This window comes from Colius striatus, chromosome 1, assembly GCF_028858725.1.
Source record: "Colius striatus isolate bColStr4 chromosome 1, bColStr4.1.hap1, whole genome shotgun sequence".
Lineage (NCBI taxonomy): Eukaryota > Metazoa > Chordata > Aves > Coliiformes > Coliidae > Colius > Colius striatus.
Genome location: NC_084759.1, coordinates 152,329,982 through 152,352,979, shown reverse-complemented (window position 1 = coordinate 152,352,979; position 22,998 = coordinate 152,329,982). Strand labels below are relative to the sequence as shown.

The 22,998-nt window shown below is 46.9% G+C and overlaps 1 protein-coding gene across 1 annotated transcript; it reads right to left on the bottom strand.

Moving 5' to 3' along the window:
- Positions 1 to 5,250: 5,250 nt before the first annotated feature.
- Positions 5,251 to 21,416, bottom strand: CYTH4 (cytohesin 4). The gene is made up of 13 exons (XM_061988937.1): positions 21,331 to 21,416; positions 16,106 to 16,188; positions 13,660 to 13,778; positions 13,373 to 13,439; positions 11,036 to 11,154; positions 10,577 to 10,657; positions 9,803 to 9,915; positions 9,071 to 9,219; positions 7,996 to 8,107; positions 7,487 to 7,563; positions 7,072 to 7,143; positions 6,099 to 6,253; positions 5,251 to 5,770 (listed from the first exon to the last, which is right to left on the bottom strand). Exons 1-13 carry the CDS (start codon positions 21,347 to 21,349, stop codon positions 5,698 to 5,700), a joined length of 1,239 nt encoding a protein of 412 aa, XP_061844921.1. The 5' UTR covers positions 21,350 to 21,416; the 3' UTR covers positions 5,251 to 5,697.
- Positions 21,417 to 22,998: the final 1,582 nt, after the last annotated feature.

Here is a 22,998-nt window from a genome sequence, read left to right as displayed (position 1 = left end):
GGTGAAGTGAAAGGATTAGAGCAGGGGGAAAGTAAAGGGATAGAATGGGGGATTCTGGAAGGGAGCATAAATTTGGGCAAAGTTGAGAAGTGTCAAATTTCTGATGATGAGAGAAAGTTCCCAAAGTAGTATTTCTTGAGGAAAGAAAAGACAAGCTTTCTGCACACTTTATACCATGTTGGAGGAAGGGTCAATGACAGTACAATGACAAGCTCCAAGATATTCCTGTCACAGACTTTTCAAACTGTTGCAAGAGTTTATATTTCTCTCCCTTCCGTTTTCTCTCCCATGTTGCAATGGAAGATAAATGAGAGAGTACACACAGAAAGGAAAAAAAAGAAAAAGAACAAGCTCAAACTCAGTCACGGGTTAAATTTGTTAATATGTCAGACTATTTCAAGGTCTCTCTCCCCAACAAGACAATTTTAAATCCTCAGTTCCCCCCCTCCCCCCAAAAGCATTGAATACAATTTTCTGTGTACACTTTTCCTTGTGCAGTAGGATGGTTATACTTTTGGGGCTGTTTGGAGGTCTGTGTACCCCAAAGGAGGCTCTGGTTTACCTGTGAATGTGATTCCAATCAGATAAGGCTTCACTGTCACTCAGGAGCTTGCTGACTAGCAATAAATATTCATAGAACTGATTAGACATTAATTGCACAAATCACCACCTCTTCAGCCAACCCCAGGAACCTTGCTTCCACCCACCATAGTTAAAGAGGCAGCAGAAAATGTCTTTGCTGTAGGTTCCTTAAGGTCAGCCTCAGAAGGAAGACTGTTAAATTCCTCACCTTGCGATGTCCCTTAACATAAATGCCAACCCAAATTCTGCCCCAGGTCAAGGACTGTGTTCCCACTGCTGTAGCTCCCATGAGGCAGGAGCCCTGTGGTCTCTACAGACCTCACAAGCCCTTCTTCATCAACTACCTGAGCAAAACTCAGACTCCTCCACCCTCCCTGACTCTTTCCTTTAGTCCCCTCTGTCCCAACGTACACAGCCCTCCTACAGTTAAGCCAATACCATCAGCCTTCAGAAGCCAACTGATGTCTGCATACAGCCTCACACAGAGAGTACTGTGATAACCTGGGACAGGCCACATTCATCTTCGTCACAGGGAGGCAGCAGGATTGGAAATGGCGTGGCAAGATGAGACTGCTGTGTGCCCCTGTCGCAGGCACTTAGAGCAGAGACACTGCAAACATGAAAATAGTGACACTCCAAGAAAAATCCTATTCAGGTCCTAACCTCAGTCTGCCTGGTCTTCCTCCAGTCAGGCTGGAGACAGAGGTGAGCCGGAGCAAGGTGCAGCAGAGAGGCTGTAGTGCTTTTGGGAGCTATCTGGCCCTCTAGCTTTGTGCTCTGGACTTTCTGTGCAAAATACAGATTTAAAGAAAGTGTTAGGAGGGAGGAAGAACCACAACGGTACTTTCCAGACACCAAACATAAGGGATGGGAGAGAGGAGGAGATGTTCCTGTTGGACCCACAAATCTGACTGTACCATTTGAATCAGCTCCAATACACCAGGGCTGTGCTCCTTTCCATACAAATGACCAGTTTCAGAGGGTATGAAAGACATGCCTCTGAGGTCCTTGTAACAGCCTCCTGTTCCTCCAGGCTTATGGCACAAGCTGGTAAACCTGTTGGCCCCTCTTGATGGCAATCCCTGCACTGCTGTGGTGAAGGGAGGTCTGGGGGCATACACAGCATATCACAGAGGGAGTTAAAAGGCTGTCAATCCCTTTCCAGATAGCCCAGTTTAGCTGTTAGAAAAGAGCTGCTCAGTTTCCCCCTTGCATTGAAGGGTGTGTGGCACACAGCTGAGCAGTTTCAGGCCTGCCAGGAACGGGCAGTATCTCAAATGGGTGCTCCTATCCTGCCACTGAACACCACTCCTGGCCAACTCGCTTGCAAAGTCTGGCCTTCCCACAGACCTCCATTTGCTCACGAGCTCCCATCACCAGGGGCATTCACCCTGTGAAAAAAGACAGGCCCAGCACGTGACCTTTGATCGATTCCGAATCTGAAGTTCAGTCCGGCGCAGCCCTTCTCCATTTATACACTGCTCTTCCCTTCCACCTCCCAGAGGCTTTCTCTACCATTTCCTAGATACCTAAGCTGTACTAAATGAGGCTGCTGTCTCTCCTCACAGCTGCTCCAGCTCTGCTGCTGCAATTTCTAGAACGCCTTTTTAAAATGTATTAGCCTTCCAAAAAGGAGCTGATAAACAAGGGACAGGAGGAAGGGAGGAAGCGGGGAGGAGGACGAAGCAGGATGCAAAGATGCAGTCTATTCCACACATCTGTGGTATTCTCCTCACCAGTCCTTTTGTGAAAATAGATGGGCATTTATGATGAAAACAAACCACCGAGTCCTTAGGCGGGCAGGGTGTAAGTGTCCGTCTTCTGCATGTATGTCTATGTGAGCTGCCTAGGATGAGAAAGAGGAAAACATCTACAGGATAGACAGCAATCTGTCAAATTTAGTACCTGAAGGTCTCTGTGTGTGTCTGTGTGTGTGTATTCAGGTGAGTGGTGCTGCTGTTCCCCTCAGCAAAGGGAATGTGCAGTGGTGGTCAGCAACACATTTCCCAGTGGGGCCATTCTAGTCCTTGCCATCACAAATTTGCAAGGCCAAGCATGGCTGTCAATGGACACAGGTAGGAGTAGATGGTCAGTTTTCATAGCCCTGTCCTGAGTCAATACCAAACACAACGGTATTCGGCAGGCATGAGGTCAGGGATACCAGTTGGAGAGGGCACGTGTTGTGTTGCTGGAGAGAAACATTAGGTACCATTGTGTTCACAGCACTGAGGACACTGGAGTATGGTACAGCAAGGAGTTTGGAAATGAATTTTCTGTGCTAGAGACAAGGAAAGGCAATAAAACCCTCAAATTTGTCTTTCCCCCTACCTCAGGCTCTAGGAGAGAAGAAACCTGGTCCATCTCCTTCTGACTCTTGTGGTTAGTTTGATGGATGGAAATGACACAATTGCCTGTCTCTGTGTGTTGTTTTGCCTCTCACAAATTGTCCTTCCCGCTCTGTCTCCCCTAGGAAGAATTCTGCTCTGCGGGGCGTGGGCAAGATATCTGGGGCAAGAAGGGAAGGGAATGGACACAGGCATTCTAAAGAGAATCACAAGGATTTGGAATGAGAAGGGACTGGGAAGAGCTTGGGTAGGCCCTGCTGTCACAGGAATGATCCAGGTAAACTCTAGGGAGGGCTTAGCCTGAATTCCCTCACCCAAGACCAGGTTGTGGGTAGAAGAGAGACTCCAGGCTACATTTTGGTAGCTTTTCTCACACAGAGCATGAGCAGGAAAGGCACTAGAACAGACATTTCTCACCCAAATCCTAGGCTCTGGGGCATCTTTTACCAACTAAGCATTTCTATTTCTCTTACATATATCAGAGCTGTTGCCAAGTTAAAGGGCCATATTCTGACTTCTCTTCTGACATCTGGACACAACTCTGCCTCTCTGCATTGAATCCAAAGCGGGAGCTGGAATGTGCAGCGTGCACTGGGCAGCAAACTCACTTTGTATCACATCAGTGACAAAGAGATTCAAGGCAGGAGGCACTCACAGGGGCAAGCAGAAGGGAACCTTCACGTTCCTTCTTGTGGGGTGAGCGCGTGCTTCAGCTCCTAGATACACTCCCCTGCCTCCTGAAATTAATTCAACGTTCCCGTGGCTCTGGCAAAAATAACTAATGAATAATGGGGCTGCTCCAGATTGCCTGGTAGATAGAGCCCTCTGCAGGAAGAAAAAAAAAGGTAAGAGGCTGAGGCAGCACCAGAGTTTACTGGGAGAGACCTGAGAGGAAACAGATGAAATAGCAGTAACTTGTCAGGTCCTTTCACCCTGCAGGTGTAACCGTCTCTAGCTCATCTCTGGCATCGGCCTCCGCGGTGTTCGCAGCGTTCCAGCTCCCGGCGCCTTTCGTCTCATCCTGATAGCTGCTCCTGCCTCCCACGCTGCCCAACAGCTCAGCCTGCCTGCATTTTGGATGCACTGCAGAGCTGCAGTGCTGCTCTGGCTGCTTTACTACACACAGGAACATAACACCTACATCACACCCGCTGCCTTATCGTTAACACGATCATGATCATGTTTGGCTGGAGATTGTTTGTGGCCCAAGAGCTGTCTGGTGGAAAAGGACATGGGGGTGCTGGTCGGCAGTAGCTGAATATGAGCCAGCAGTGTGCCCAGGTGGCCAAGAAGGCCAGTGGCATCCTGGCCTGTAAAAAAAATAGTGCGGCCAGCAGGACCAGGGATTGTCCTAATTCTTGGTGCTGGTGAGGCTACACCTCAAATACTGTGCTTAGTTTTGGGCCTCTCACTGCAAGAAGAACACTGAGTGTCCAGAGACCAGCAACCAAGATGATGAAGGGTCTGGAGCCCAAACCTGATGAGGAGCAGCTGAGAGAGCTGGGGCTGTTTAGCCCGGAGAAGAGGATCTTGAGGGGAGACATGATCACTCCTAAAAAATTACCTGAAAGGAGGCTGTAGCAAGGTGGGGGTCAGCCTCTTCTCTCCAGTAAGGACAAGAGGAGATGCGCTCAAGTTGCACCAGGAGAGATTTAGATTGGAGATTAGGAAGAATCTTTTCACCAAAAGGGTTGTTAGACACTGGCCCAGGCTGCCCAGGGAGATGGTGGAGTCCCCATCCCTGGAGATATTTAAAAGCTGTGTAGCTGAGGTGCTGAGGGACATGACTTAGTGATGGGCTTGGCAGTGTGAGGTTAGTGATTGAACTTGGTCATCTTAAAAATCTCTCCCATCCAAAATGATTCTATGACTCTAGGCTACCCTGAGTAGCTGCAGACCTTCCAGATACAAAGCCCAGGCCTCTGGGATGGTACAAGGAAGCAACTTTTGTTGGTGAGCCACCAGCCAGGAGGAAAGCTAGTGTTTGGGTTTCTTCCCTCAGGAGGCCTGTGGAGGTCGCTGACTCTCAAGACAGAGAGTCAAAAGACCCAGAGTTGCTTTTCTGGTCCCATAGCCTCTCTACACTCACTTATCCTTTATCTCCCTATCCAACATCTTTAACTTTCTAAAACCTATGACTCCGTTGCAGGACAGGGACTTTCCAGGATGACAGCCCTCATGGCTATAGGAAGAGGTGGAGAGAGCTCTCTTCTGAAAAGAGGGTTTCTTCCCTTAGCCTCTGGTTTCACAGTGAAGCCTTAAATATCAGTGGGCCCTTCTCCACAACCACTACACATCTGTTCATGGAAGAGAACTGGGGCTTTTCTGCTCTGTAATTGACTGGATCATTCTCAGCTGCTCCAAGAGCATCTACATGTTTCCACACAGAAGAGTCCCAAGGCCTGGTCTGATGGCAGGAGGGGCTGAACACATTCTGGAGACATTCTTTTCTCTTCTCAGATCCTGTCCCACATGCCTGGGGCTATATGGGGAGAAGCCAAAGTCCAGCCATTGTTGAGCCTTTATGTTCAGACATGGGAAACGCCATGCCCACGGTTGTGACAGTCCTCAGTGGATTATACCCTCCGCCTCTGCCTTCAGTTTGGAAAGGGAAGAAGCACATCTGGCAAGTTGTCCTGTCAGTCATCTTCCTGCCAAGTGGGAGGCAGAGGGAACCAATGCTCCCAAATTTCTTCACTGTAAGAGCCCAGCATGGATGGGAAGCTGTCCAACAACTGCATCTTCCTGCTACTAGTGACCAGGTCAGAGCTCAGTTTTTGCTGGCAATCTTTTTCTTACGGGCAGACACCAGATCATAGAAAGGATCCTGTGTGATGCTGGTCCTGCAGATAAGAGGAAATGGGAACAAAAGTAAGAGATTTAATGCTGGAGAGCAGCACAGTCAACCTGACTGAACGTGCACAGAGATATCACTCACCAGAATGCAGGACTGGAGATCTTCAAACTCACAGCAGAGAAATTAGCTGTGGCTAGAGATTCTCCAGAAGGGACCTTGAAACTCTTTGAAGTCAAGAGGTACCACAGCTGCTAGACTGCAAACATTTCCTTCCACCCCCTTTTTCAAGCTCTGGTAGCCAAATAGACTGTGGGAACCTTTGTCCCCTGGGCTGAACAAAGACAAGCTCAGGCTTCCAGTTCTGTTCTCCTCACCGTATTGCCTCAATCCACTCATCACGTTCTGCTGGTGTGGCTGCTGAAATCTTGTAGGATTGATGCTTGCCTTCAACAACCTTCCCATCCCCATCTGTTTTGCAGGCTTTGATCTTCTGCCCTTTGCAGTTAGGATTGAAGAGCTCAAAGCAGTTCTGTCAGAAAGGGAATACAATGAAGCTGTAGGGGAGGACAGGGTGGGCCAAGGAGACTATTCTAGGTTTGCGGGTGATAGGCTCAGAGAGCTTCCAAAGGGGAGAGCATTCTGTGTCTAAAATGCAACAGGGCCTTTCCTTCCCCACCCACGAATCCTGCTATGAGCTAACTCTCCAGTTTATACCTCCTAAGTAAAGGTAACCTTTTTGTAAAGGACTGGAGACTAAAACAGGTTTTATGGATAAATGGTGTATCAATAGTTATGAGAAAAAAACCTCCTGCTCCATTCATGAAGATCTCTCCTCCTTTTAGGTAGATTCAATATCCCCTCTTCTGCCTGCCACCACACAAACAGAAGGCACTTTTCCCAGAGTCCTGACACATCAAAGAGTGAGTATCCACAAAGGATACACAAAGAGTGTCACCTCCTGGGCAAGTTTTCTAACACCACAACACTGTCTGATCTACATGTGTTGTAACACATTATGGAGAGCCCTGGGGAGAGACATTGAACCCACATCGTCTAGTGCAAAATGAGAGTCAGCTGTGTGCACTCATCTCTGCCTATCTACACACACACACTTGTAAACATACAATTCAGCCAGCCAAAAGACAGCTCTCCATCCATTCACACCAGAACTTCCCTGGTAAAATACAATCATGTTTAGATACCATCATGTTTAGATGAAGGCACAAGGCAGTTTGGAGTGGCAACTTCCCCCTGAGAAGCATGGCAAGAGTATAGTGTTTGCACCCTCTCTGCCCTCTGAGCACCTAAGAGTCTATGTTGGCAGAGTACTAAGCAATGGAGACTTACTGGCTTTTTGGGATCATCCACCTTCCTGACTGACAGATTCTCCAGGGGGATAATGCCCAGAGGCTCTTTGTCCTGAAGACAAGGAAACATGAATTAACATCCCATATTTATGCCACTACTTAAGAGCCTTGATGATTTCCCAGATGTGTGCTCTTGTAGGGGTGACAAGGGCAGTGTATGCCTCAGGAGACTCTCCTCCATTTACACAATGGGCAGCTTAGATCACAGCAACAGCTGCAGTGTCCAGCCTCTCTCCTCCTCAAGACCAGAGGCAAGGAAACAGCACAGGAGAGAAGGGAGGTCCGAATTCAGTCTGGGAGCATAGGGCAGAAGGGAAGAGTTACTCTTCTCTGGTCCCTTGGAGGCTCATATAACCACCCAGGACACAGTTTCCCATCTGGAGTTAAACCTTTACCGTGGTATACTCGAAGTAGTAGAGGCAGTTATCAGTCAGAATGAACCAACGGCGTTTCCAGGTTTTCACACGTCCTCCTAAAGACAGTGAGGTTCAGCAGCCATTAGTCACGTATCTTGCTGTCCTTCCTGCCCCCTCCCCCCACCAAACTCCAGACATGCACACACAGGAGTACTCTCCCAGCTCTCCCTACAGAGAAAGGAAGACAATGGTGGTGCTCGCCACTGATGTGATGCTGTACACACACAGGGAGCCAGTTTTGCTCTGATGGGGCTGGGAATGGGGAAGGAGTGAGGGATATATTTTTGAGTCCCCTTTTTTGAGCAGACAGAGCCTGCAGGAGCTGGGAGAAGGAAGCAGGCGATTTTTTCCAACAGCAGATGTCAGCCTCGTCCCACCGCTGCAGACAGGAGGAAAAGCCGAGATGCTGGTGGGATCCTGGGGGATATTGCTGGTGGGAGGCAGGCAGGCAGGGAATTCAGAGGAGCTAGGCAGATTCTCATACTTACCTAGTTTCAGGAGCCAGCCCTCGCGGTTAGGGTTGAAGAAAGTATGTGTGAGGTCATTCCCATCATCCTCTGGTATGGAGAATGGCTCGTTCTTTATGCTCTCAAACAGATTCTGCCCCAGAGTGTCGGCGGAGAAAGGAAGAAAGGAAGAAGAAAATACTTCTGACAAAGTCTGTACACAAAGATTGTATCACTCTCCATAGCTACCTGAAAGGATGCTGTAGTGAGGTGAGTGTCAATCTCTTCTCTGCAGTAATGAATAATAGGACAAGAGGAAATGGGCTCAAGTTGCACCAGGGGAGGTTTAGTTTGGAGATTAGGAAGAACTTCTTCACCAAGAGGATTGTTAAGCATTGGAATGGGCTGCAGATGGAGGTCATAGAGTCCCCATCACTGGAGGTATTTAAAAGCTGTGTAGCTGAGATGCTGAGGGACATAATTTAGTGGTGGGCTTGACAGTGTGAGGTGAAGGATTGGACTTGATGATCTCAAAGGTCTTTTGCAACCTAAATGGTTCTATGATTAACATAAGCATCAGCTGAGATGTTTAGATACAAACAAGGGAAAGAGATTCATAATCTGGATGACAGTGACATTGTCTCACAAACACAGAGAAGCATAAGAAACAGACATTCCCCTTTGGAGGCTAAGTCAAAAGAGTCAGGTACACAGCTACTTCCCACAGAGGTGGGTGCTCCATTCACATAGCCTCATATCTACAGGACACACAAACACCCACAGCTTACACCTTTCTGCCTCACGGTTACAGGATCTGTTCCTCTCTCACACAGACACATTTTAAAGCACAAAGTTTCCTAAAGTTATACTGCTATTCCCTGAATGTCTCCAGCCCCTCATCAACACGCATGTGTGCAGCCCCTCTCCAAAAGCAGTTTCTACACTTTCCACCTTTGCTTTTGTGCATACTGCCCTCTTTCCTCGTGCAGCCCTTCCCCTAGTACAGCAGAAGGTCAGCTGGCCTGTATTAAACTGATACCTGTGGAGCTTCACTTCTCAGTGCACCCCAAACCAGAGAGAAAAGAGAGACTGATGAGAAAATGAGACTCCTTCTTACCTTTAAGAGCTCTTCTGGCAGGTCCCCTCCATTGTCAATGCCTCTGTTGATGGATACAAACCTTTCAAAGGGGGGTTTGTCTTTCACATTGGGGTTGTGCAGACTGGTGTTAAGCATGATGATGGAGAAGGAGAGTACATAACAGGTATCTGGCAATGAGAAAGAAGACCAAGATGAGTGGTACTCGTCCTGGAGAGCAGATCTATCCACATCCTAATAGGTGGCTTGGTTTCCACTCACTGGAGAACAGTGCCATCCTCTTAGCAGTATGAGGAAAAGGGAGAGGTCTCTTCTGCTAGGAGAAAGAGGGATAGAGTTGACCTCCTGTGATGGAGATTATTTCATCCCCTCAGGCTAATGGGTCAAGTTGTGTAGTCCTGGTCTGATAATGGCTCTGCCAGCAGGAAAGTTTCTATGACCCATGTCTGTCAGTGCTAAACTTGCTGTAAGGAGGTATATATATGATGAGATATGGCGTGGGGCTGGGAGCACTTCTCAAGCCTATTGCCTATGAGGATGGACTGTAGCACAATAGCAAAAGGAAGATTGAAGACTCTCAGCCTATTGAAAATTTCACAGGAACTGGGCTGCCTCTTTCAGCTTAAATGGAAAGAAACATCCATGCTATCAGGTGACGGATGCCCTCTTTGCTTTGTGAATGGAAAAGGAAGGTTCCTCTTTATTGCAAACAGTGGAGCTCAGCATTACAGGCCTTCCTCTCCCCATAACTACCTGTGGACTGGAATACTCCCGGGTTACACTTGCAGTACCAGTTGGCAAAGGCCTCCATCATTCGGTCAATCTTCTGCGCTTCTCCAGGCAGCCGGAAGCTCCATAGGAACTGTCTATCAGAAGCAGCATGCCAGACAGTTAGTCAGATGGGGTGCAAGGGATATTCATCCCTTCCCTCAACCCATGGGACACCATGAAAATAAAAGCAGTCATCCTGTCACACTGGGGACATAACATGGTGCATGAAGCAGGAGCTCTGCTCCTCTGTCTGGAAATTGCCAGGGTCTATCATCCTCAAACACCCTAAAAGAAGAACTAAGCATCCTGGATATCATGGCTTCTCTTCCCTAGTGAGTGCCTTGCAATGCAGCAAAGTCCTCAACAGGAAAAAGTCGTGCTAGGAGGCTAGTCTATAAGAAAACAAGATGCCCTAAGGCAGAGTCACTTTGTCACTGATAGAACAGACACTGTGGACAGACGTGTTTCCTGGAGCAAAAAAATAACTTGCCCCATCCCCCCAGCCACTGAACCCATAGTGACCCACTTGCTTTTCCCACCTTCTCTACACGTGGTCAGTCTAGTCAAGGGGCCATGAATGATTCCCCCCCCAGAAAAAGGTGTTAACACCTCACAGAGCAACAGTCTTGAAGCCAACATGTGCAGCAGGACCTTGGGAAGTACCATTTCAGCCCAGGAGGGCTTCACAACCTTCTTGTCTTGACCCAGGCTGAGCAGGCTCCTGCTCCATGCCCTGCATTTTGCATGCTCACTCACCTCAATGCCTGCACCAGGTTGAGATTGGCAAACTGGTGACATGCCACAAAGGCTTGGAGTATCTGAATGTTTGTGGGGTCCCTGTTAGACGGTAGAAGGAAAAAGTCAGAAGAGAGTATTGATCCTGCACGGTCTGGATGTCATGTCTGACCGTATGCACGTGGCTCCACACAAGCCTCCACTTTCTCTCTGTCCAAACAAGAAGCCAAGAAGCTCTTGTCTGGAACGACTAAGCCCACTACAAGCAGAAGGAAAGGTAGCCTGTACAGGTAGCCTTAGCCCCAGTTCAAAGGCCAACCCCACAGGGTGTACTGATCACACAGCCCACTGCATTTTGAGGAAAGTTCAGCCTTAGCAGCTGACTGAGGTCTGTCAGGGGGCACCTAAAATGGTAGTTGAGAGGGGCTATGCAGGACAAGGCCTCCTAAAGGGCCTCTTCATCCTGTCTGGGTTCCTTACCTCCCACCCAGGTAATCCCCTATGGCTGTCTTGTTCAGGCCTTCACCCCTGTGGAGGAACTTGGCGATCTCCTGCGGGTCTGTGGACAATACTTGGTTCTCAGTCAGGTACTGGATTCCCTGGGGGAGAAGAAGCAGAGCACTGAAATAAGACAGCCCTGTGGGCTGATGAGAAAACTTAACCCCTAACATCCTGCTGTCCTTCCTTGGCTTTGATGATTTTGATTCCTCTGTTACTTCCCAGCCACTTTATGGGAGACCACAGCCATGTTCCTACCCTTTCATCCATCCCTTTTCATCCACCATGGTGGGACAGTCCCATTCCATTTCATTCCTTGATTTGGATAAATGTTTCAGTGAAGTGGAAAGACAAACAAACAAAGAAGGGCAATGTTAAAAGGTTAAAAGTTGAAAAAGGCAACATCACAATACCTCGTTTTAAATTTTTCAATCAAAACATCTTTGTGTTCTGTTCCTAAATGCCTTTTTTTTTTCTGAATTAACTTAAAGAAAAAGATGTTCATTTAGAAGTAGATATAATTTTAAAATGTACTCAGACAAAAATACGGGCTTGAGACAACTTAAAATTATTTTCTCCTAGTTCTCCTTCTATGCCACAGAACAGAGAAGTCTGCAATCTTTGCAGCTTCATCCTCCCCAGCCAGAAAGGATTGAATATGATTTTTAAAAAATGTAGAGGGTCTGGGCTGGGCAGAGTTGACATGCTCTTTTTGAGGGAATTTAATGACTTTCATAGTCACAGAAAGCTGGAGTTTTGTTCAGATTCATAACAATAACTAAAACCACCGCAACTCTCCAGACCATGTTGCAATTCTCCTCACGAAACAAAGGAATGAAAATTGGTTTAGATCCATCAAAATGTTCTGCTTGAGCAGAACCAATTCACTTTGCCTTGTAATACATAAGAAAATATCTCTAAAACACCCCAAAGGAAAAACAGTTTCAAAAGAAGAAATGAAAATGTTTGTGAGATTTTTTTTTTCCCCCCACACTCTTTTTCCTTTCTTTTTCCCCAGATGGAACTTTGGTAAGATCAATTAAATTCTACAAAACATCGTGGTGATGATGAGGCTCCATTTTCCAGAAGGAAATGTTTATTCCAAAAAGTTTTTCTCAGCTAGATTCCTAATGCTCACCCCCCCCGGCCCCAGGAACTTGGAGATTGTGGTGACAGAAACCCATTTGAAGTATCGGTATTGCAATGGGCAAAGTGTAAGCTTAGCAAGGAGGGGCAGAGAAAATTCCTTGCACTGCAGTACCTCTCAGCCTATGACACGTAGCAAAAGGCAAGCAATAGATCTGCATAATGGAGGCGAAAGGATAACATTTTGACCAGGCTGAACTGCACTAGTTCAGGTGTTTCTGTTACAGCATGACACAGTGTCAAAGAGAGAGATGCCTCTGAGGCCTTGAACCAAGGTCAGTCAGAAAGACAAAAGGAAACCCACTCTCCCACAGGCTGTAAGTACTGATATCACTGCTCTGAGATAGCTCCCACAGGCAGAGGGATGTCCAGGGGCCTGGCAAGTACTCCAGCCGTGCTGTGGACACCAGGGAAGGCATCTTGAAGGTGTTAGCAGTGCAGGGAAGGTGGCACGAAAAGCTGTTGCTCAGACCAGCAGCCAGCCAAGACGCTAGCTGTGTGGTTATCTGATGACGAGCAATCATTCAATCGCAGCTTGTGGTTTTCCTTACAGAGCTCAAAAATTAGTCCACCAGTACTGATGAAGGAAGAGGAAACTGTCTTTCTTACATCTTCTCTACTTAACCACAACGATTTTAGATCTTTCTGCAGAGTCTGGACTCCACTAGTCAGAGTTCCAGAAAGTGGAAAACTTGGGTTCAGTCCGCAGTCCAGCCAGTACTACCAAACCCAAAACTACTTACAAAATGACAGAGGCAGCTTGTCTTCCTCTGTTCTGAACGAGCCAAGGAATCTAACATGCTCTTAAAACGTCTCACCTTATTTCATCCTACTCCATCACACTATAGCCCATTTTCAGCCCTTACAGGCAAAAAGAGCTGGGCTGAACGGGGTTTGTCTCCTCGACCCACTGGCGGCGTTAAACCATCATCCTTTTATTTCTCTTAGTTCTGGAATGGCCTAGAGGCCCATGATGGGAGAAGGCAACATAGCTTGATCATATCAGAAGATTTTATTCAGGGACAGGATGGAGAGTGCTATTAACTGGAGCCTTAGTGAGGTAGGAAACCAGCCCCACCATCCCACGCTATAATTTCTTTGGCTGCAAGTGGAGCAGTAGCCAACAGAAGCTCTTCCAGCTTTCTTCTCACAGGTGAAATGATCAAATCTTACCTTTGCAGGGTCCATGTTGAATTTCTTCCTGCCCAGGGACAGAAGTTTATCTCTCTGTGACAGTTTGCTGCAAACACGAAGAAGGAAAGTCAAACATAAAATAAAGCACTATGTTTCAGTTGACTCACAAGGTAACTCAGATATCTAAAGGACAGGAAAAAAAGAGAGATCTCAGAAGAGAGAAGGGTATTCCTGGACTCATTTCCCTGTCCTTGTTGTGATCCAAATCCCATCCATGTTTTCGTTTTCTCAACATCAAAAGAGAGACTTTGTAAACAGAGGAATACCCATTTTGTCCCACTTGCTTGGTCTGTTCCCCAGGATTACTGTCTGCTTCTTGCCTTTCTTTTTCATTTTGGAAGCACTCAATCTCTGCGAACACTTCAGCAATCTCTTCCTTCAGCTTCTGCAAAAGAAGTATCAGGAGAATGAAGGTCATTGAGGGAAAACCAGCACACACACACACAGCAAGTCTTACTTCTCTCAATGACAGGAAAATGATAGGACAGATGGACATGACCAGTCAAGGATGCCTATGAAATGGGCACTACTCTGAGTGGATTCATTTAGAATCCTGCTGGATTCTAGATGAAAACACTGGGAGAGAGGGGCAGAAAGATGTTTTGATGTGTGTTGTCAATCAAGGCTAGAAAATGAAGCTTAGACAATGTGGAGAATGTCAAAGAACTCACCACAGTGTTGATTTCAGTTCCTCAAACAATGTCAGATGTAAGACTCCTTCCATTGTGCCCATTTTCTACTAGCTTATAGTTTGCATAGCCCTGATATACATCCAGGAAAGGGGAAGTGGAACCAGTAACTGTGAGGTCAATATGAACCTGAAGTGTCCACTTTGTGAAACTCCAAGCTTTTAATGTACCTATCAATCAAATACCACTGAGCAGAGACCTGTCTTTAGGTTAAGAAAGAAGAAAGGTGTAAAAGAAGAGTAATCACCACACCATTCACATCACCATTTACAAATCAATTGTAGAACACTTTGCTTTGAGGTCCTTGAAAGACCATGACCTTCTTGGTTGGATATTATGTGTTATCAAAGAAGTTAAAATGGCTAAATCTTATTGCTGCCATCCTGCAATTATGGTCCCCCTCAGACTCAGACTGCATCACAGATCCCTTCCAGGAATCACATAGATTCTTCCCCATGCAAACCACAACAGGCAGTGGAAAACAGGTTGCTTTACGTCAGATCTTGCCTCAACAAAGATTGAGGATGTGGCCACAGTATGCACTCCGAGAGATAATGAAGTTCTCCAGTATTCCACAATTTAAAAGACCTCCTGGATTTATTTTTTTTCCCTGGCCTTCATTCCATCATGCTTCATCCATCACCAGAGCTGTGAGCGCTCCTTACTAAGCTTCAGGTATTGCACAAATGTAACAAAGCCATGATCTTGGCTCCTGAATTTCAAATTATTATCAGTTGTGTTATTTTCTTTGCTGCTGACTTTTGGCAGTGTAACCCACAAGCCCAGACCCATCCTCTGCCCTTCTCCCTCTCCCATCCCCAGATTTCCTCTCAAGTCTTTGTGTTAAAGTGTATTGCTAGACACTTTCTGAAGAAATCCACTTGGGAAAATGACACCAGTTCTAGATACTCTTTCACCTAAACTCTTCCTGCTTCATTGGACAATGCCGATCTCATTGGTTCATGGCTTTTGGGATTTAGAGTGTGGGTTGGTATAGTCTAGAAGCTTTTCCCTGCCCATACTGGGTAAAAAAATGTAGTATTCCTATTCAAGCATCCTGCTCCCCACAATGCCCACCGCCTGTTCTGAAAATCAAAGTGGTAAGAACCACATGCAAACAAGCCACACGCACATACATTCACAGCCTGTTTTGCAAGAAGGGACAAGACACCCTTCTGGTTTGCAGCACAGACTGAGAGTCTGGAAGCCAGAGAAGTAATAGGTAGTTTGACAATCTTTTACACAAGGAACTCTTACACCTATTTCCCAGCCATCTGGATATCTTTGTGTTTTGGGAACATCAGTGCAAGCTCTGATTCAGTGCAAAAAGCTCTCTCAAATGAGAGACCACACTCCATGGTGGTGAAGGCAGACAGAAAAGAAAGTGTAAGGCGCCATGCATGACTGTGATGCAGTATTACTGACTGATTTTGAATGTGTTACTTTCAAACATTGTGGGAGTCAGTGGAGAAATGTTTAGGTGTGCTACAAGAAAAGAAGACAAGCAAATTCAACCATGGAAACTTGTGTAGAAGGTCCTGCCATCACATCCCTCTAAAAAGAGAGGATCCATCATGGATGGACTGGTTAGAGGTCCACAAACCAAACAAAAGTTTGATAAACACAGGAGGATGCAGCAGATAACTAGGACCAATATGTCCTAGTAATAACAGGTAATTAGTAATTAAAAATAATCATAAATGGTGAGAGCGATCTCTGCTAGAAGGACTTAGTAATTCATACTGATTTCTTTGATCCTAAACGTGAAATCCCAGCCCATCTCTGCCAATGAGCTGACCATCCTTCCTCAAGTATCCTATTAGGGTAGCTGATGACTTTTGCAGCAGAGAGCAGCACAGTTTGGATGTACACTGGTAGTAGGTTCAAGTTAAATCATGCCAGAGCAAATGTCTCCTGTGCAGGAGCACTGATTCATGGGCCTGGATTGTTACGTGAAGATACTCTTTGGTGCACTCTTTTTTTGAGAAACTCAAGCAGACAGGATGAACAGGACGGTCCTTACCTTAATATCCTCCAAAAGCTCCTGTCTGTGCTTCCTGATTGTCTCTATTTCAGCCTCTTCAGCTTCAGTCAAGTCACTTGGCCCTGGGAAAACGAAGATGCCTGTGAGAATAGTACTGGGGCCAACATATCACACGAAAATCTTCCTCAGCCTCTCGGTGCCTATCCTCTCCTAGGGTTATGCCCTAGGAGCTCTGATTTCTATGTTTCAGCATCTATGCTCCTTGCTGGTGCAGTGACTGCACCTCAGCTTTGCCCTGAAAATGGTTCTCAGTCCAGAGCGAGCAGCATAGACCCATATACCCCTCTTTGCAGCCAGCCACTGTGCTAGTAGTCCTCTAATCTAACCCTACAGCATTTACCCACTGCAAGCAGAGTGAAGAGGTCTTAGCAACTGCTCTTTGGTGGTTTTTATGTCAGTCATCTTTATGTGCTGAAAAGCTGTGACCTAAATACTTTATCTACACCCAAACCTCCCATGAAGAGCCACCGGCTTCTTGGATTGATCCACCGCAGCTGGAGTCAGCAATGGCTTAAGAGAGAGAATCAAGGGGTTTATTTTCAAGTCTGAGGGCAGATTCTGGATTAAAGCCTTGCTGAAGAAGCAGCATCTGTGGGAGGCTCTTGTTCTGTGAACTACAGACAATATAGAAATATGAGTAGGCTTCCTTGTAATGCACAGGAAGTTAAAGAAGATACCAGCGGAGTCAAGGCGACCACAAAAATGATTCATAAAAGATCTAGAATTGGGGTGACAGCACTGCTACTAAATATAATCCCACATCTTCAGCAAGGAGAATCAGAAGGCTGCTGTCCTAGACACAAAAAGCATAGGGTGACCCTCAGGAAAAAAGCCCAGGTGCTCACATAGGGCTGAGAGCACCAGCTCCTGGGAAGTCGCTGCAGAACTTGCAGACAGGGTCCTTGCTGCATCTAAACACTGAAAGACAAAAACACTGAAAGACAAAGCTTCCCTGGGAAGCCAGGTGAGGTCACTGTGTGCCTTGCTCCACTGTTTCATAAGCCAAAATCCCCCTGGGCCTCCCATCTTCCTGGAAAAAGGGGAAGTGGCGCCAGCTGCCTTGGAAATTCTCTTAGTGTGGATCTCACATGCAAAGCAACTTCTATAAATATGAGTGGGGAAAAAAGGGGAAGGAACCAGCCAAGGCAGGCAGAAGGAAAAGGGGACAAGGGCAGTGATCTGAAAGCCCATATGCTTCTTTCCTGTCATGGCCACAGCAGCTCAGAGAGACTTGCCTTCCCCAAATATAATCCCCAAATCTAATCTTTCCCCCATTCTTTCAGCTTGTTGGGTTTCCATCTGCTAAGTCTGTCCTATTACTTTTTTTCAGCCTGCAGCCTCTCTCTCATCACTCCTCCCACTGTTTTCAAGCATCGCATTCCCTGGGGAGAGGCAGCTGAGCCTCTGGGAGGAAAGCACTGGGCAAGGAGCCAGCAAGAAGCCAGGGCTGGGAAAGACCCGTGTCCCCTCCCAGCTCTGCAAGCAGCCTTCATGAAGAGCTGAAAGGAGCTGACTAATTGCTAAAGCTGGTCAAGAGGGGAGGAAAGCCTGTGGCATCCAGCAGCTCGCAACAGCCAAATCACAAATATGTGAGGGGAAAACAAACAAACAAGCAAGCAACCAAACAGCCAATCAACCAACCAGAAACAGCAGCAAACCCTGCCATGAAGCAGCTTTGTTGCTTGTTAGGTGGGTTGTTGACTTCCCCTTGAATGTCAGCCCTGTGCCTATGAGCATTGCCTTGATCTCTTTCACCCTGCGGGGGCTGGTAAATATGGAATCACTGAGGTGACTCCTTGACAAATTACCACTAAGACATTTTTGTCCTGTATTTCTTTCCACAAAAGTACCATAGCAGAACCTACCTGAGGAACCTTCCCTTCCCCCACTCCATCAGCAAAATCTGTGGTATGGCTGGTGGCTTTGCTTCAGTTGTTCTGTGTCTACTGAAGCAGCCTAAAGTATCTCAGAGACATGATGCTTCCAGAGGACATAAAAAAAGCAGAAAAGAACCTTCAGAGTAATTTAGAGGTAATTTAGAGGAGGTGATGAGAGCAGGCTGCTTTGCTTTTCCTTTTTTCTCCATGTTGAGAAGGAGCTGATGTGACAGCAAAGGGATGGTCCGAGCGACGCACTGCCTGGCTCGCTCCAGAGACTTGCAATGGTAGAGGGAACAGAAGAATAGCTTCAGCCTCATCAAAGTCCTCAGTACCACCAAGTTCCACTTCCCTCTAGGGTTAGGTCAGAGCACAGATGAAGCATAGCCCTGGTCAGGGTTCTCTGCACAGGGGGAAATTTCACCCTGATGAATTTCACCCTAAGAAAACACCCGTGGGCTGCAGAGGGATACTGTCAGCCAAAACAACACTGAAGCCTTCCAGTTCAGACACAAGACATTAAAAAAAATGGCTGGCATCCTCTCCAGAGAGGACATTAAATTGCTGCTTGAAATTTACCTTCAAAGAGCAAATGTTGAAAGCAAGGCACATCAGGATCACATCTGTGGGGCTTACATCTGCTCTTGTGGCAGGCTCAGATAGAAAGACCTGCCAGTTCTTCATTAACTGCCCAGGCTTGTATTTTTAGTGCTGTCTCTCAAAACAGAACACAGACTTCAGTCCCAGTTGTGGTGACTTACCACCCTCAGCCTCCCCATCTGGAGGGCAGATCGGAGTTACCCAAAAGTCTGGATACTCCTGTGGCCAGCAAAGAGTAACACGTTTGCTGGTCTTGTTTCCTATTGCAAAGGGCTGTGAGGAGCCATCCAGGTGCTAAGTGAGGCTTTCAATCCCAAGCAAAAGTATATGAATAGAAAGACAGGTTGTGGAGCACAGAGATGAGTGGGAAGTGACTACCCAGGAGAGCTGGAAGGATGAACTGAAGACACAGTAGGGAAAGGCTGGGAAGAATGACTGTGTCAGTAGCACTGTTGTGGGCCATGCAGGTGCTAGTCACTCACAGTATAAGAGCAGAGGTTCACCTGGTCCATTTGCAAGGCAATGTAGCACTCTGAATGTGGCTGCTGAAGGGTTTGGGCACCTCTGCCTGGTGCAACACACAAGCAGAGCGGCCTGATGGGCACTTTCTGCTGTTTCAGAAGGCTATTTCACCTGAAACTCTTTTACTTTTTTTGATATAGTTTTTGTGGCATCTCCAGCACAGACCACCACCTCCCCAGCTAAGTATGGTACCAGGATGGCACCAAGCAGATAAAAGGAAGCCTTCCAGCTCCTCAATTCCTCCCAGCCCGATCTGTCTCCCTCCTGCAGCCACTGCACAGTTCTCTTCCAGCTTGTATCAGAAGAAATTCAACACGGACCTCACACAGGTTTAATTTGCACATCCCAGCTATAGGGGGAAAGGTATGAAGAAGAATTTATGTTGTCTCCTGGTCTCTTTATCCCACATGACAACTTAAAGCAATCAGGATAGCTTCCAACCACTTTTGTCTATGGCTGTCACCCCACACATCCTAGCACATAGTACCATGCTACCAGCCTGCTCTCCCATGTTTTCACATGGCAGCTCAACGATTTAGCATACTGGCTCTGTGGCCTCACTCAGAGAGTTGCTAGAGAGTCCTGAAGGAAGACGAAAAAGAGGACATCCACTGCAGGGGAAGCAGTCACCCCACAGACATAGGTGTTCCTTGCACACGGCTGTGCAGACAGGTACTTCACAGGACCATTGTGTCCCCAGGTAGGTGTGACTCCAGGTAAAGCCACATGTGCACCTTCAGGAAAATCATGCCACAACTAAGTAAATTTAACTACATCCAGTGCTGTAAAGCTCACTGAAAAACTGCATCTGGCAAGAAGCCTTAGCTCCCAAGGTAGAGCAGCATCAAACCAACCCAGTTTCTCACCCAGCGGTGAAGTGACAGGCTAGTACTGAGCAAAGACATGAGTCAGAACCAGCACATGTCTTCAGGCATTGCCTGTCTCCAGGCTGGAGCTGAGCAAGCCTGCACTGTCCCTAAGCAGACTGTCATTGTGCTACTGCAGCGTGTAACTTTCAAGACATAATTAACTCAGTAACACATAACTTGAGCAAATTGCATTGTCAGACCATCAGTTCTGAGAGCCTCAGGTTCTGTGGAAAGCACAGAGTAAACAGCAAAACATGAGGGAGCACCCCTCCTCCTGCCTAGCTTGTCCTGCAGAAGCTCTGTCCACAGTTTCTTTCAGGTGATCTGAAGAGACGCACCTCCAACGACATCCATAGTCAGATGCTGGCAAGAGCTCAGCTCCCATAGGTCCCACCAGCTTCCCTGACGAGCAAGGCTGGTATGCAAGTCTGTGTGTTCCCTTTCCTTGGCTACCCACATAGGAGCCAAAAAGTGCAAAACAATCATTGAAATACTATATCCAATATGCAAATGTCCTATACACAAATGCCTGTGAGGACAAAGAGTCAGAAACAGCAGGGCTGTTGCAAAATGATCCATTTTCTTCCTGACCTTTTCTAGAAGTGTTTGGTCTGGCAGTATGTGTTTCCCTGCTAAATCCCAACCACTTTGTCCACCAGCTGCCAAAGCAGGAAATAAAACCTGAGATCTCTCTCACTTCCTCAGATGTGGCTTATTTCCCTCCACTCACATCTGCCTTTTGAGTTTATTTCAGGACGAGGCAGGCTCACCTGCAGGTCACTTGGAGTTGGTAGAAACCTAGTACAGTCATTTACCTTTAACATGGACATAGCAACAGAGGCCCTAGTACCAAAAGCCTTGCAAGTATGTTGAACTGGGATACCCAAGTACACGAGAGGGTCTGCAGAGGCAAACCATCTCCTGGGCACTGTAGGGAGAGGCCATCACAGAGCTTGCAAGCCACACCAGAGTTGCATGAAGACAGAGCTTATAGGCGCTCATCCTAAGTGTCACACAGACCCTTGATACCTCTGTCAGATTCCAGCTCAGCTCAGGATCACCAGCACGAGGGATCACAGCAGCAGACACCCTCGGCCGTTTGAATCAGTGGGGAAATTTCTCACAATGGGAAGAGAGTTTGCTCACAGGAAAGCAAGGAAAAAGAAAACCATGCCTAATGCTGAAGGCTGGAAAACAATTAACTGCACCACCAGGGATCTTCCACCACCTCATGCCTCTAACCACTAGCCCCAGCACCCACTCAAGCTGCCAGGATTTCATGGCCCCTCAAACTGAGCCCTCACAGAAAGCAAGGCAAAAGGCAGCCAAGGCTTACCAGCAGGACAAAAGTCCATCCTGAAGAGCACAATATATTTTCAACAAAAGTGTTGTTCCTCCTTGCCTTCTGCTTGTTCAGATGCTTCACAGAACTGAAACAACTTGGAGCCAGTGACCAAGATCACAGCAGCATTAGGGGGGCGGGTTGCCCCGTGGCTCCACCCTTCCTCTCCTCATCCCTCCGACCACATCTCATGGGCTCGCACCAGTCAGGGAAACTCTATGTGCATGCTCCTATGAGCTATGCTTTTCTATCCCAGCAGGTTGGGGTTTGGGTTGGTTTTTTTTTTTTGGAATCTCTGGTCACATATGTCTATTTGAGGGGAGTGAAATAAGCAGTGAGAGGCTGGTAGTAGTTTAGGCTTTTGTCTGAGATAGTCTGAGGAGAGAGCAGGGGGGAAAAAAAGGAAGTTCTTGATTCAGAAAACCCATCCGACTCAGGAGGCGGTTTCGTTTTAAAGGAAAGATTCTTTCTCTTAATTTTGCAGCAGATTGCAGGGGGAATGAATGTTCCAAAATTCGAGGATGTTTGATGGAAGGAAAAAAACCGACTCTTTTTCTTCTCCCTCCCTCACTGCCCTTTAACTGACTTTTACTCTAAGCCTTCCTCCTTTTATTTTCCTGCTAACAAGCTGTTTTTCTTGGGAAGCCTTGTAAGTAAGGTTGGAGTGATCAGAGGAGGAATGAAGTCTTCTCTCAGGTGTAGTGATATTCCTTCTCGTTGTACAGCTGGCATTAGCAGATCAGTTTTGCAGGCACTCGTGCTGCTCTGCTCTCCTGCAAGGCAGAGAGGTGCTCTTTTCTTCCTCCATCCCCTTCATACAGCCCCAGAAGGCTGTACACTTCCCCTTGAGCTGTATTTTGGTTGCCCTGTGATTTGTGTGATAGATCTCTGAAACAGGAAATGTGGAGGGGAGAAAAAAAAAAACCAGGTGTGTAGGAGAGCACCGTGTCAGAAACAGAAGAACTGGTGATTAAATAAATAGATCAAGGTAAAATTCACACCAGGTGTGATGCCCAAACAGGGCTCTTGCCTCCTCTAGCAAGACTGAAGCTGTAGAGAGACAGCTTGTCTCCGTGTATGAACACTTACCTCTGAAGCTCTCTGCATCCTTAGCTCCTTAAGCTGTTGCTGTACTCACAGCTGGTCTTGAGCAGGACAGCAAAATGACTCCAGACTTCTACCTACCATTTTTCCATGAGACAGCAATGTAGAGTTTGCAAGAGTATTTCATGTGTAGAAAAAACAAGAAATGACCCTCTGACGTGTCATCATAGAGTCATACAATTGTTTAGTTGGAAAAGACCTTTAAGATCATCGAGTCCAACCACTAACCTCATACTGCCAAGCATCTGTGTACATTTGCCACCATTTAGAACAGACTCCTGTGAAGAAGAAGGTCCTTGGCTCACTAAGAAAGGAAGAGCTATTACCTTTCAACATTCCCATTAACCAAGTCTGGTCCAAGATCCTCTGGAGAAAACAACTGTCCCTTTAAAAGGCTTGATGTGAAAGTTAGGATGTGCCTGAACACTCATAGGATCATAGAATGGTAGGGGTTGGAAGGGACCTTTAGAAATCATCTAGTCCAACCCCCGAGGCTTACTCTAGAGCCAGCTCCTCTCTTGAGGAAACCTAGGCCGAGATGAGACATTGGTTTGCTTG

Excerpts from the sequence above, each read along its gene's own strand:
- CYTH4 (XM_061988937.1), bottom strand. Across the intron at positions 13,440-13,659 it reads AAGCAAGTGGGACAAAATGG|CAAACTGTCACAGAGAGATA; the intron begins GTATTCCTCTGT and ends TCGTGTTTGCAG. Across the intron at positions 9,220-9,802 it reads GGGAGTATTCCAGTCCACAG|ATACCTGTTATGTACTCTCC; the intron begins GTAGTTATGGGG and ends TCTCATTGCCAG.